General features: G+C 40.9%; 1 protein-coding gene across 1 annotated transcript in view; it reads left to right on the forward strand.

The window, feature by feature from the left end:
* Window positions 1-14,900, forward strand: part of PLEKHH1 (pleckstrin homology, MyTH4 and FERM domain containing H1) — a 43,344-nt gene that overhangs the window by 15,631 nt on the left and 12,813 nt on the right. Inside the window, exons 6-19 of the mRNA XM_051622151.1 lie at window positions 817-1,823; window positions 4,161-4,239; window positions 4,876-4,964; window positions 5,502-5,652; window positions 6,672-6,811; window positions 7,574-7,684; window positions 9,114-9,200; window positions 9,561-9,722; window positions 10,695-10,775; window positions 11,772-11,951; window positions 12,084-12,192; window positions 12,918-13,030; window positions 13,693-13,869; window positions 14,681-14,778. Coding sequence (XP_051478111.1) covers window positions 817-1,823; window positions 4,161-4,239; window positions 4,876-4,964; window positions 5,502-5,652; window positions 6,672-6,811; window positions 7,574-7,684; window positions 9,114-9,200; window positions 9,561-9,722; window positions 10,695-10,775; window positions 11,772-11,951; window positions 12,084-12,192; window positions 12,918-13,030; window positions 13,693-13,869; window positions 14,681-14,778 — 2,584 coding nt within the window. The remainder of the gene's footprint in view (window positions 1-816; window positions 1,824-4,160; window positions 4,240-4,875; window positions 4,965-5,501; window positions 5,653-6,671; window positions 6,812-7,573; window positions 7,685-9,113; window positions 9,201-9,560; window positions 9,723-10,694; window positions 10,776-11,771; window positions 11,952-12,083; window positions 12,193-12,917; window positions 13,031-13,692; window positions 13,870-14,680; window positions 14,779-14,900) is intronic.

Consider the following 14,900-nt stretch of genomic DNA (forward strand, 5'->3'; position numbering starts at 1 on the left):
ACCTCACTGGTAGGTGTGATGGTTAAGAAGATCTCCATAGATATGCTGAAAGCCTCATCTAGGAATGAGAGGAACCATACCAGCTTATTTGATGGCTTAAGTAATTGTAGGTCCATTGAAGTCAAAAGCCACGTTAAGTGGTCTTCTGGGCACATAGGTGGGTTTTGACAAGGTACTGTGTGAGTTGGTGCACATCCTTCTCCTGGCTGTTTTGAGAGAAGAGATATAATCATGGATGGTTAAGAGTAAAAACTGCTATATTAAGTTAGACTGAAAGCTTGCCTCGGCTGGTATCCTGTCTCCTGGTTGGCTGTGGAAGTTTTGGGAAAGAGTGTGGAAAATATTGCAAGTAGAGCTGTCCTTCTCTCCATGTACTCTTCCAGCTTCTCTTGTCCATGTTTTAGGAAGTTCCTAGGGCAGAACTTTCTGGTTTTTTGTAACACTGATAAATTACTTTTTGTGGCCTATATTTTGGACATAACAGCTTTCTGTTTCCTTTTTTGTTTGAAAAAAACCCTTCCTTCTGTAAATTTCAAATGCACTGCCTGATAGTTTAATTAGGCACTCCTCAATTCCACTTTTGTAAGAACGAACAATTAATCATCTCCTATTCACCTTCTCTGTGCTATTCCCAATTATAAATACATAGCACTGCTGTTACATATGTGCCCAGCTATCTCCTTTCCATTCTGTATAGTCCTAACCAGGCCAGGGTGCTATGGAAATACAATTGACATGAACAACTTACACTAGCAAATAACATTTTGGACAGTAAAGCATTTGAATGCCCTAACCATATGTTCTTCTCCATTGTAGATATGACCAGCATTCTTCCCTTTGAATCTCTTTGGACTTGTAATTCTCTGAAGCCTAGAGCATCACAGGCCTCTTTTACGGAGAAGATAGAACAGAAATCTTTTCTCCTTGCACCTGGTTTCAGACAGGTGTGTGAGACAGGACCTACCAAACATGTCCTCACTACAGCAAACATGGTCCTTGCCAATGACACCTTTACTGAGGATGGAGAGGATAAATCTCTGCTTTCCCAGCACACAAAGTTCACATCTGACCCATCAAGGTGGAATCTCTCCACAGAGAAGGATGTATTCCCAGCCGTAAGTTCAGAGCACAGGTTAGGGTGCTCTGATCCCACATCACTGGACCCTCCAGCTGAGGCCACAAGAATCCTTGAGGCTTTGACTTTCCAGTCATCTTTGGAAGGAAACCATAATGCTGTCAGCACCTTCCAACAAGTGGCTTTGGACAGCACCCGCTTCTCCGATGATGTGAGTGCCAGGTTCTGCTCCCGCCGGCTGGACTCCTCTTCCTCAGGAGAAATAATGAGCATGCTTGAGGGTCATCTTCAAACTGCTGAGCCACCCCTGGCTGTGTCAGCATCAGCTCTTACAGCACATTCTTTCTGTCCAGGGAGGGAATGCAGCCTGGGCAGTAGTATGACCTTTCCAAAAATACGAACTCCCAATACACCAAGAGACAGTATCCAACTAGCGAAGAGACATTACAGCCAGCCACAGCCAGGGGCTGATTCTTTCCGTCGTGTAATGAGCTTAGAGGCTAGCACCTTCCAGCCCATCACAGACTCTTCAGTCTGCCAAGGGCAAGCGAAGGAGACAGATATCAACAGTGATGGGATACTGGAGAAGATGGAGACAGAACGTGGCCCAGTGAGGGAAGAAGCTGGAGCGTGTGAGGAAATCAACCACTTATCTGCAGGGGAAAGAGAAGCTGTGAGTTCTGAGGCTGGCGTACTTGACCCAGGAGGGAAACCTCCCACACCACCACTGCACAGATTCCCATCGTGGGTAAGAAATGCAAGGACAGCAGCCTGATCAGTGCTGCTTGTCTTTGAGTAGTGCCCAGTAGTTAGGCTACAATAAATAGCTCTTGGTCTCAAGCAATTGTTTCCTGTGGACATCAGTCACATTTCTGAACCACCTAGTCTGACAGTTCCAGATCATGGGGCATGCTGATTCCACTCACAGTTTTTTGTTCTTTTCTCTTTATAAGGGGGAAAAAAAAAAGCCATAGAAGAAAATAGTACTCAAACATAGGGATAAAAATGAAAGTCAAGAGTGGCTGCATTGTGGTTTATCCTAATAGGTCATCAAAAGCTTAGGTTCTGTTGTAAGATAGAAAAGTCATAAATGCAAGTGAATGGACCAGACCAGTTATAGTTTCAGGGTCAGAAAAAGCTGTGAATACTAAAATAGATATATAGATTACATCTCAGCATTCCTATCTCATGGTGTACTTCTGCTATTAGGAAGATTCTGTGAAAACCATTGATAAAGTGAATATACACGTCCTGTTGCTTACTTCGTGTGAGAGAGATGTCTGTTATTATCACTTCTAGTTTCTTGTTAGTTCAGATGGTTGGATTGTTTGCTAACCTGTCAGCCTAACTGATAAAACTTGGTGGAAATCAATGTAGTATCAAAAGAGATAATTCCTTTATTGTCAATTTTGCTTTTTTAAAGGCATAGGCAAACAAGTAGTTAACAAGTGCCTGATTTTGCACCTTCTATAGTTAATTCTCATAATTATTTTTTTTCCTATGAAAACTTGATATTGTTTGTAATCTTTGACTGTGTCCTTAATGGTACCAGTGTAAACCCCAGTATAATCACAGCTGTTTTTACAAAGAAATCTCTTTTCATTCAATCCATAATATGGAACTGTGTCAGGGATGAAGCTGGGTAGCGTAGTAAAAGAAACTGCAGTTTCCAAAATGTCTCTTATTTGGTGCAGAAGTCAGACACGTGTTATGAACAGTGTACTCCCTTGGAAGAAGGGAGATGTGGCTCAGAGATTGGCTACTGTTCCTTATTCTGACCTAGAGTTCCTATCTAAGGTTCTTCTAGTCCCTTAAGCCAAATTTTTCACAGGTGATGATCAGCTACACACACACCTTCTGAATGTCTAAATTGAGTTTAGCAAGAAAATTTTACCAGAGAAATGCTGAGCAACTGTATACAGTTGTTTTCATTACACACAATGCTGTATGTGATGCTAAAGTCTCAAAAAGTCAGGCCTTGTATATCTTGAAATGGGTATTACAGAGATACTGGATACTTCAAAGAACCTATGACTGAGATTCTCTTCTGGAAAATAGCAGTAGCACCCATCATTGTGTCTCCCAGGTTTTTTGTTAATTTTTTTATTAATGTTTATGAACATTGTAGTATTATAGTCAGGAACACCACAGGAAAAATCCATTATTTAGTCTTCAGACCCAAGTCAAGTAAGTGTATCCCAACAGGGCAAATTTAAGTGTATCAAATACTAAAGCACATTTAGAATATTAAATAGCAGCTTAATCAGTTTGAAATGTCTGTGCCCTGAATAGGAGGTGTCTGGGTAGAAAAAAATTCATATGGTATTTCATTAGACACAAAATCACAATGCATATAAATACAGAAAATACTGATTCTGTCATTTCTTTTTTTGTGTGTGTACTTGACTTTGCAGTCTGAGGTACTTTCATGTATGGATATTATGTGTGTTATCTGGTAGTGATTGCTTGTATGCTTTAGGGAGCAGTGAGAGGATTCCTAGCTTTCACTTTTATCTGTTTTAGATTTCTTGATGTCTTAGTCATAACATTGCATTTAGGTACTGGTTTAGGTTCCCTCCTTGGAATTTTTATCAATGTGTGAAGCACTTGGAGATCCTTTGAACTGAAAGTTCTGCATGTTGCTATAAGTGAGACACAGGCTTATCAAGATCATTCCAGACATTTCTTTCATTCCCTTATCAGAGAAAGAGAATCCTTTATAGGTGGTAACTCAATGAATTGTCCTGTTTTAGGACTGCTCTTGATTAGTTTTGATGCATTGTTCACAGAGTGGAGAAAATAGCTTTTTCTGAGCTGTGATACAGTCATTTATTGATAACTGCATGTAGATGTTCCAGTCCATGGATATAATCTACATAGCAATAAAGGCCAAGCTGGTTGTGATTCAGGGAATCACACACAGATGCACATGTCCAGTAACGTTCATTCACTCAACCTATGGCAGAACAGGGCAACCTTTCTTCCTGCCTAAAGGTGTGATTGTGATGGATTCTGTGACATGAGCATTTCTTTGTGCAGGAATCATGTTTTTGTCTGACCGTTACTGTTCATGGTATTGTTCCAGGAGAGTCGAATCTACGCCCTGGCCAAGTCTGGCATGAGGTTGTCTGATGTAGCCACAGTGAATGATACTTCCAGCTGCTGTAAGTTATAGACAAGATCCATCCTTAGAGGGAATTTACAGTGACAGTGTGGGACCTGAGCTTCTGGCTATTGACACTTCTTCATTTCCTTGCCTGTTTTCAAAGTAGATTTGATTTCGCAGATAGCCATGGTAAAAAAAGAAAGAGAGGAGGATACATCTGATCTCAGGGGTGGTTGGTGCTGGTCTGCTTGAGTCCCTACATTCAGTCACATCTTCAGAGACTCCATTATCTCTTCCATCACTTCTGCTGACACAGTTCTGCCTGTGCGTGTCTGTGACCTTCTTTTAGTCTTGTGATTCACCATCACCTTCCCCTAGTATGGCTTCTACCTCCTTGGACATGGTGCAGTGGATTGCCATTGTACCAGCAGGAGCACAGGTTGGGGATGGTGTCTTAAAAGCTAAATGGAAGGAGCATTGCAGCTGTCTCAGGGAGTTGTATGTAATTAATAACATATCCCCTGGCCTTTCTGAGGTCAAACTGTCCAGAGTGGTAGTCCTCCATTATTTCATGTCCCAAAAGGCTACAGAAATTCTTAAATGCATCCATGTATCTCTCCATTAAAAGCCCCTCCTTTTCTCCAGTTTGTATTATTTGTGCTCTTGCTCACTCTCTCTCTCTGAATTTTCCCAGTTTCCAATTTCTCGCGTTCAACTTCTGGGCCATTTACCTGTCTCATCTACAGAAATGTCACAGTGCCAGTCTACACTACGCTGAAGGGGGTAAGGAGTTGCCTCACTTTTCCCCTTACAAAAAGCATTGTCCAAGGCTGCCAGTAATTTGAGAGAAAACAAGATAAAGCTGTGCAGTGAAGGACAAAATTAGAGAATGCCAGGAAATATTGAACACCAGAAGAATGCAGAAGGAGTAGCAGATGATCAATGTATTTAGGAATACAGAACATTGCAGCAGCTTTTGATCCAGGAAGCTGCAGTGTGCACTGTGAAGCCATAGAAACCTAGAGGTGATAATGGGTGTAGCCTAGAGAATGAAATGGAAAAGGGTTCTTGAGAACATATGGGGAAGCACAGGGATTGTGGAATAGTAGGAGGGTATAACCAGAGGAGGCCCAAACAGATCAGACTAGGGAGTCCAGCTTGGAAATTTGCAGACTAGAAAGGGAGGAAATGAAGAGCGCTTGGACAGTAATGAGTGGGGCGGTGTGAAAATGAAGGTGGTTTCTCTGTGTCTTTATTGAGTAGGAATTGTCCTGAAGAAACTCTTGCTTCACACACTGACCATACATATCTGTTTTCCAGAAAGCCACACAGATCAGCAACGTGCCTTTCTTAGACGAGTCTTCAGGCTCTGATGATGATTGTGGCTCCCATGCCAGCTTCAGGACTTCTGCTGCTGGATCTGAGAACAGGAAAGCTAGCATGCCAGGCAGCCCTCGTGCAGTAAAGAGAGGTAAAGTGGAACTTTGAGTGCTGTTGAGCACCATGAACTCTGTCCTCGCAGGTGAGGCAACATGTCCTGAGCAGCATCATTGCTGACAGGCAGATACTCAACCTGGGTGATGCTAATCAGGAGTTCTCCCAGAATGTGTACAGACATCAGCAACTACTCAAGAGAAACCTGTCCTCTTAGATGGGTTTTTACTGCTGGTAGATTTCCATCCAGGCGATTGCTAAGCTAAGATTGTGGGAAGGATTGATCTCCCAAATTAATCACATAGCCAGGGAAGCCATCCATACATTTCCTGTGAGTTCTCCTTGTAAGCAAGCTAGTACTGACACATTAAAAAAAATGGGGTTTTGTCTGTCACTGGCTGATAGTTTCTTGACGAGTAAGCAAATCTTTCCTGTCTTTGGGAGGCATCAAGTAATTTGGCTCCTGGTTGGGACAATTTTTCTTGACTGCTAGGAATGTTAACCTGGATCCTTGAGTAGAATTTTCATTACAGTTGGAAGTCAATGAAACTGAATCCCATTTTATGTAGCCTTATCTTCTGTTGTGATGCATTGGTTGATGTGTTTGTGAATTGCCATGGACCAGTGGTGGAAGATTCACAGAAAGCAAAGCCCCATTGTTGGTGAGGGAGCCTTTTCTTTAGTTTTAATGAGAGGGGCTTGAAGCTTTATAGTGGCTGTTTCCAAGTTGAAAACAACATGTCTGTGTTTTAGATAATAAGTGTTTGGATTTTTTTTTTAAATATATATATACTTAATCACAGTTTGTTCAGCAACAAATTTATTTCACTGCCAATATCCAAAACTCACTCTCACTACTTGTCTTCCTAGGGAAAAAAAAAGGTCTCAGAGACTTGATTGGTGGGGTTTGAGTTTGCAAAGTCTGATATGATTTGTTCTTCTTGAACACTGCAAAAGAGCCTGGAAGGTGCACTCAAAAACTCTTTCAGAGTGTACAGTATTCAGTGCATGGTTCTGTCTAGCTGTGATTCTCTTTCTTTCCTTTATTTTGAACAGGTGCATCTATGTCCTCATTGAGCTCTGAGAGTGACTATGCTATCCCTCCTGATGCCTGCTCCTTGGATGGTGACTATTCAGAGCCAGAACATAAGCTACAGCGAACATCTTCTTATTCCACTGATGGTGGAATCTGCACTGTAAGTCTTGCTACCTCACGGTTGTGAAGGGAGGCAAACAGAGCCTTGGTCTTGAAAGAGAAAAAGCATAACTACAATATATTGAATTGTCACTGGCAAAGTGATGCTCTAACAGACTGGGCTGTTGGTCCAGCTGGTCTGTATCAAAAGACACTAGCTGATGCTTCAGCAGAAGATGCAATTTCTGTTAAGTGGTTAGGTAAAAGTAAAAGCATCAGGGGCTATATTCTTTCCTGATGACCTGTACTGGTTTCCTGTAGTCAGATTCTGTGATGATGGCCTTATACTTTAGAGACAAAGCAAGTTTGGAAATTCAGAGGAAGGACAGAGAAAGGATAGAATACATTAGAAAAAAACCTCAAACACAGGCAGCATTACATTCTGTACCCTTGAGTGTAAGAGATTGAACAGACAAGGAACAGGAGTTAATCATGGCTTAGAGGCAGCCTGCAATTTTATTTGGAAAATCACTGCTATGGTAGGAAGACAGATTTTCAGTGCATCAAATGATCAGTGAAATTATCTTCAGATACCTTCTTTACTAGCACAACATAACGTGGTGTTGGCAGCTACACAGATAGTCTAAGATTCTCCAAGCTGAGCAGAGAGCACTGATATGGTTTGGCTGCTACTTGCATCTGGCATAGCAAAGTGGAAAATGATGGAGATGCAGCAAATGTTTGAGCTTGATTTCAGCACTCTCTTATTTGTATTTTGAAAGTGCAGGATAACCTCCTCTACCTCTTGCTCTTTACTGTCCAGGAACCCATGGAGAAATCAGGTTACTTGCTGAAAATGGGCAGCCAGGTGAAGATGTGGAAGAGACGATGGTTTGTTCTAAGAAACAGACAAATCATGTACTACAAGTCTCCAGTGAGTCACCAGGATACATTTACTCCTGGGTGGGGGCACAGGGAAAGGCTGTCTGCAGAACTGCTGGCGGAGTGCACGGTCATGTGCAAGCATCCCCCAGAATGTCCTGCCAAAGAGATTTATGTCTGACCCACAAGTTCAACTGTGGGTCTCTGCTTAGGCCGAGAAGCTCCTTGTGGTGGCAGTTTTCAGGAGATGAAAAGTTGTTCACAAGGACAGAAGCTTGACACCTACAAGTTAACTTTGTACAGATGATGAAAAGCAGAAGGCATACCATGGCCCAGCTTTGGTCATGTTTAAGGTGAAAATAAAGAAAAAATAAATTACAATACTGGAAGGGTGCAGATTAAGTACTCATCAGTCAGCACAGGGGGCTCTGAGGAAAACTACAACTCTCAGGGGAAAGACAGTTGGATTCTTTCATTTTTCACCCTCCCACGTGGACATGGAAGTAATACTGTCTTACAGTGATCAATGAAACAATATTGAGGGAGCCTGTGTGTGCATTCAGACCTTTCCAAATCCTTTCTATAACTCACAACTCTTTCAAATGATGTTACGTTATTTTAAAAATTCTAGCAGTATACACTCAAAATTTGTATGTACAAAAAAATACATTTATTGTTGGCCTTAATGCATTACAAAGAAATATATTTAGAGATATTCACCTTTTTTTCTGGACATAGCGATTTCTTCCATATCTCCATAATTGCACTGTATTTCTGTGTATATACACGTATTTGCTTACAAGTCAGGAACATTGAGATTTATTTTCACCTTTTGTATTTTTTCTGTTGTTGTCATACCCTGGCAAGACAAAAATACACCTTAGGGCACAATGATGCCCTTTATTTCTGATACTAGGTGTATCCATCAGAATTCACAAGCAAATTACACATATGTAGTATATAGATATGTGTGTGTGTATATATATATATATATATTTAATTTCATACATATGCAGAATTGAAACTGTTGGTTGGAAGGGACTTCTGGAAGACCCTAGTCCAACTGACACATTGAAGAGGAACTGTCACCAGCTGTAGATAAACCACCCATGGCTTTGTTTAGTTGGGTCTTGAAAACTTTCAAAGGTGGACATTCAGCCACTAATTGGGTACTAATTTATGTTGTATTGCCTTCCCAGTGAGACAGGGTTTGGATTTTGCTTTTTTTCTGATGTCCAGTATGAGCTTCATAAGACAGTATTTGTCACCATCGTCCTTGTCTGCCACTGTTGAGGCTTCTGCTTCATCATTGCAGTGGTATCACAGTGTCTCATATTCAACCTGGCAACCTTTAGCTGTCCTTTCCAGCTTGTGAATGCAGACTCCAACAGGCACACGCATATTGTGCTGTATTTAAGTACTCTTAAGACCCATCTGAAAAAGTTTCCCACTGAAAAAGTTGTTTGCTTTTCTTTCCTCAGAGTGATGTTATCCGCAAACCACAAGGGCAGATGGAGCTGAATTCCTCATGCCAAATTGTCAGAGGTGAAGGGTCGCAAACATTCCAGGCAAGTGGTGCTTTTTCATCCTGCAGATAACCCCACACTTGGTGGCTGGGTGAGAGACCACTTCTTTCAGGCTGAATGCTACTGTCTCAACTGATACAAGCTAACTTTTCTCTGGCTGCTCTGTTTCCTGCCACAAGCCAGTTAGTTTAATACCTGGTGAGGAAAGAGCTAAGTTGTGACCTAGATACTTTGGATATTTTGAAATTGAAGTGGGCTTTGAGGGTTAGCACTGTTTTTCTTACCCAAAAAAATCTCTCCTGAACCACTGAAGAAAATCCATATGGGGTAATGAAACTCAGCAGCTGAAGAAAAGATTTGTAGGTGTGCAGATTTGGACTTACTTGCTCCTTTTCCTTGCAGCTCATGACAGAAAAGAGAACCTACTTCCTGACAGCAGACTCTCCCAACATCCTGGAGGAGTGGATTCATGTCCTACAGAGTATACTGAGAGTTCAAGTGACCAGTCCTGTTGGTGTTCCTCATAGTGAAGCCAAACCTACTGTGAGAGGTTGGCTCACCAAGGTAAAATACTATTTCTTAGTTTATTCAGTTTAGCTCAGTATTGACCCTGTACCAGCTTCTTTATTTGCACAGGAAATGTCAGCAAGAAATTGGTATTTTAACACTCCCTAGAAGGGTCAGGACAGAAAGAAAAGTGGCAGTAGATTCCTGTATTTCAGAGAGAGGAATATTTGTATAAATGATAAGGAATGGGACAGACAAGGCTACTGAGAGATACTGACTTTGTCAAATAGTAAGTAGTAACAAATATCTAGCTTATGTATCCTTTTCTTCAGTAGAAATTACAGCACATCACGATAAAAAAGACCAACAGGAAACACTGTTAAATGTCACATTTTATTGATCTTAACTTGGTCATATAGGAGAGTTTCAAATGAATGATCTTGTATGACTCTAGGTTAGCATTTATTTCCATCAAAACAGACAGCACGTGCATTAGCACAAAGTACTATGGCTGAAAACTCTTATGCTGTGTGCCATTTCCTTAGATTAGTTTTGCATACCAAGTGACTATTAATTTTTAATATAATTCTGGCCAGCATTTAAAGATGGCTGAAGACAACCTGTGTCTGAATCTTGTTCATCTGCAATAGGAAGCAGCTCCCTAGACTACATCTTGACCAGTCTTTTCCTGCTGAGATGCAATTATTCATTTTTATAATCCTAAAAAAGTTATTCTTAATATTGTATTTCGGGATACAGGAATGGTGGGTTGTTATGAATGAGTACAATACCTCACAAAATCCTAGACCTGCTTCCTTAAGCACCCATGTCCCATCTACATAGGTGGGATACACTTACCTGCTTTTGGAAGTGGTGCCCTGTATGTTTTGAGAGGAGCATATATTAGCATAGAACAAATAATATATGCAAGGCTTTAAGGGAGTGTTGTATTGAAAGTTGAAATCCTAGAGCATCATTGCAATAATACTGCTGATGTTAAACACATGTATTTCTTTGTCCTCCTTAAAGGTCAAGCATGGTCACTCTAAGCTGGTCTGGTGTGCACTGATTGGGAAAACTTTCTACTACTATCGAAATCATGAAGATAAGGTAATTCCTTTTTCCCTTTGGTTCCTGAACCCCCCTTTCCCATTTCTCATGATGCTTTCTTTCCTTTTACTGCTTCTGCATCTCATGCTTCAAGCTCTTCCTTGGTTTTACTTCTCCCCTTCTAACAGCACCAGTTCCACAAAAAGAATCAATCTTTTCTCAGATTTATTTTCTTTGAAGCTACAATGACAAAAAGACTTAAAAGGTGAGTGACTGTTCTTTCTCAGATCACTGTGCATCTTGTTTTTCGCTTTCTTCTTTAGGTCTTGTGAAGCATGCAGAGCAGACTTTTGTACCACAGCTGATATATTCTGCATGCTGTCATGAAAACAAGTAGCAACAGCAGTATGGGAAGAGGGAGGTCATTTAATCAGTGTAATGTGCTTCCATTTCTGGGTTCTTGGTGCAATGGTCCATTGCTTTGTCTTGGTGATATCGAAACCCAAGTTTTAGAATATCAAGGAATACTGTGACTCTTACTTGGGATTGAGATCCAGAGTTAGCACAGCAGATATCTTCTGTCTGTATGAATCTATCTATTTATGTCATTTCAGAAGTATTTATTTTCCAGTAGCAAGCAGAAAGTTTGACCAGGATGAGATAGCAGTGGCTCAAGATACTGAGCAACTGACCATCAGAAAACACATCCTGCCTTGCAGAGCCGATAATGTAAACACACCTGACAAGTGTAATGGGAAAAAAACAGTACTTTATGGGAGGGACCATCTTTTAATTTGCATATTTTCATTCTGGCCTGCAGATGCCTGACAAGAAAATTAATAAAAGAGTTACACAGTTTGTACTTTATTTGGTGAAAGAGAAGAAATGCTGTAGAAATGCAGGATTATGTAACTACATTAGTTAAACACTGAATTATAATTGATTTCTTACATTTTACAGAACTGCTAACATTTTGAGCCATGTTTTCTTCTCCTGTGTTCCCTGTTCCTAAGTGGGATTACCTATGCTCCTCTGACTTGCTTCCCTTCCTTATAGTGTCCCCTAGGGCATCTGCCTTTGCGTGAGTCCAAAGTGGAAGAAGTAGACCGGTCCTGTGACTCTGATGAAGATTATGAAGCCACTGGCGGAGGACTTCTCTCATCCCACTGCACATTGGTCATTCACCCACAGGACCAGAGTCCCACGTACTTACTCATTCGCACCAAACAGGAGAAGGTAAAAAAGGCAGTGGTTTTGGAGAGGAGGAGGCTTTTTGGTATCAGCAAATAAATGGGCTATATCAGACTGAACCTGTTTGTGGAAAACAAGGTCTGAATTGACCCATACTGTTCTCATCCTTATGCCTAGAATACCTGGCTGTACCATCTGACCGTAGCAGCTGGTAGCAGTAATGCCACAGTGGGTACATCGTATGAACAACTTATTGGAAAACTATTAGATGCAGAAGGAGACCCTAGTAAGTAGAAACTACAAACTCCTTTCCATGGGTAGCTAAGCATAAGGAAGGGTAATTTCAATTCCCAGTTTTAATCCAGGCAAAGGTGAGGGAAGGGGATTCTCAGTAGAACAGCATATGGTACAGTGTCCTTCTCTCCTAGTTCCACAGGAGTATCTCCAGAGAGGATACAGGCATTGTAGTCAAACTAGTCAAATCCATCACTTTCTCACATCAACTCTGTAACATTAATTCAAATTAAAAAAAAGAAGTAGAGCTCTAATTTTTCCTGTTATTATGTATTCAAATCTGCATTTGTACTTAAAACTCCTTTCCTGCACGCTCACATATTCCTGAACCTGTATGTGAACCTTGCTTGCTGTTGAACAGTGACTTGCACTAACACAAACCCCCACTGCAGGTGGCTGCCCTGGCAGAGTTTTTGTCTCTTGTTTGAACACGCAGCTGAGCAGTTTCTCACCAGAATCCAGCTGATGAGCAGCTCTAACATAGCAGGCCTAAGGATGGCAATACATCTTTCTGCTGACCGCTAATGTTGCTGGTGAATCTTTGTTCATGGCAGGCTTTGCTGAAATCAGTGAAGTGGCATCAAAGATAAATGTGGCCTAGAGCAGTGCTGCTTCCTAGGGTGCTTTGCCATTTTAGCAAGACTCCTTTTCAATATGGATGTGATTATCTTTCTTCTGTTTCTGACACTACATGTTTTTGCTCATCCACTACCTCAGATTCTCCTCTGTGGAAACATCCTAATTTGTGCTACAGTAGAGATGGGTTGCACACATCCCTCACCACTCTGCCATCCGAGGCTCTACAGACTGAAGCTCTGAAGCTTTTTAAGGTATTGAAAGGGACATTGCATGGTTTTCAGTAGTTCTTCTCTGTTATGATGAACAACATTGTTTGGTGGTGTTGTTTGTCACAATATTTACTGTCACCATTGGTTGCTTTCAACAGGCCTGCTGGGTCATTTAATTACAATAGGATAGTTGGATATTAGGTGTCGTTCATTCTCTGAAAGTTTAACTTTTCCTTGTAGGGAATCTGGGCTTAGGAGCAATGTCCCCCAGAGGCTTTATGCTTCAAAGTTAGTGTAATCTTCCATTTTCCCCTCCAACATTTGTATTGAAGGAAACTGAAACAATTTGCTGGCAAACTCAGTTGTGTCAGTAAGACCAATGATGAAGCCATTGGAGGTTTGATTCTCATTACAAGTGTAAGTTCAGTAGTAAATCTGCACAGGCATGGAAGGCAGGAAGCATATTTTTCCCTTGATTCTTTTGCTAACTCGTGAGCTCCTTAGGCTGGGGAAGGCTCAGTGAACTTTCTAGTTGCCACAGCTGAAGAGTGAAAGATAGGAATTAAGTAATTATCTCCTCCCCCTTTCAGGGTTATTTAGAAGAATTCATTAATTGTCTGTAGCACATCCAAGGAACTGTCTGGGAAAGTACCAGAGAAGAGTTGCTGTGTTCATCTTGTTGACTAACTTCCAGTCTTTTACAGTCCTGCCAGCTCTTCATCAATGTCCCTGTGGAAGCACCCTCTATTGATTACCACGTGTCCCTTGCCCAGACAGCCCTGCAGGTCTGCTTGACACATACTGAGCTGCAGAATGAAATCTACTGTCAGCTTGTTAAACAGACCAGCTGCCGACAGCCTCAGAACCACTCAGTCATTCAGGTCAGTTCCTCTTCTGTCACTTCAGCCCTGCAAATACTTTCTATTTAATTCCATGTTTTCAATAATCAGCAATAGGACTTGTTCTAATGAAATTGTGCATATGCTAAAGGTGTGCTGGAGGAAAGAGAATCTTGGCATTGATGTGCAAAGAAAAACACTGAGAATCTAACTACTTGCAAAGTAAACTTTAGTTTTAATTTAACTGTTTACCAGCTGCAAGTGGTCTGTTTAGAATAAAAATTCGTAGCTTGTGTTGGTTAGCTCTAACTGCCACATAGTATTAATCTTAGTTAATCAAGAGCATGCAAATAATAAATATTACTATTAAGCATGAAATCTGATTTTTGCACTATAGTTATTTGGTAAACCAAATGAATAAGTTACAGCATGAATGTAGATACTTGATTATTATATTCCCAGCTCAAATGAGAAAATAAAATCTGGTTGAAGAATAATGGGTCTAATTTGAAACAAAATTCCCCAGTGTATTCTTCATTATGATTTGCAGTTGCAAATAGGAAAAAAGTATTAGTTCAAGTCTTAATTGTTCACTCAGCTCTAGTTACATTAGTCAATATTTTCAAAAGAGATCAGTCATTTAGAACACTTCTTTTTAGAGTCCAGGTTGAGATACTGAAGAGCAGTCTGTTCTCTGACCATCGCTTGCCTTTGAAGCATTTTGAAGTACATGTCTAAAAATGGTCACTCCCAAAAGCACTGGTTACCATCCAACATTTTGGTTGCAGTATTCTATGAAAGACCACAGGCCAGAAGTACAGAACAAGAATGATGTCCAGTTTTATGTTCACAGTGCTGGCAACTCCTGGCTTTGTGTGCTCCTCTATTCCTGCCTCAACATCACTTCCTCTGGTACGTCAAACAACATTTGCAGCGACATGCAGATCCCAGGTAAAGACTGCAACAGTATTTTCTTCTGCTAAGCTGATTGCTTTTTGCATCCACTACTGATAGAGATGGAAGCAATCTTTTGATTCACACCTGCAAAAATAAGTTGAGGGAGGGGACAAACC

The sequence above is a fragment of the Apus apus genome, chromosome 5, assembly GCF_020740795.1.
Source record: "Apus apus isolate bApuApu2 chromosome 5, bApuApu2.pri.cur, whole genome shotgun sequence".
NCBI lineage: Eukaryota > Metazoa > Chordata > Aves > Apodiformes > Apodidae > Apus > Apus apus.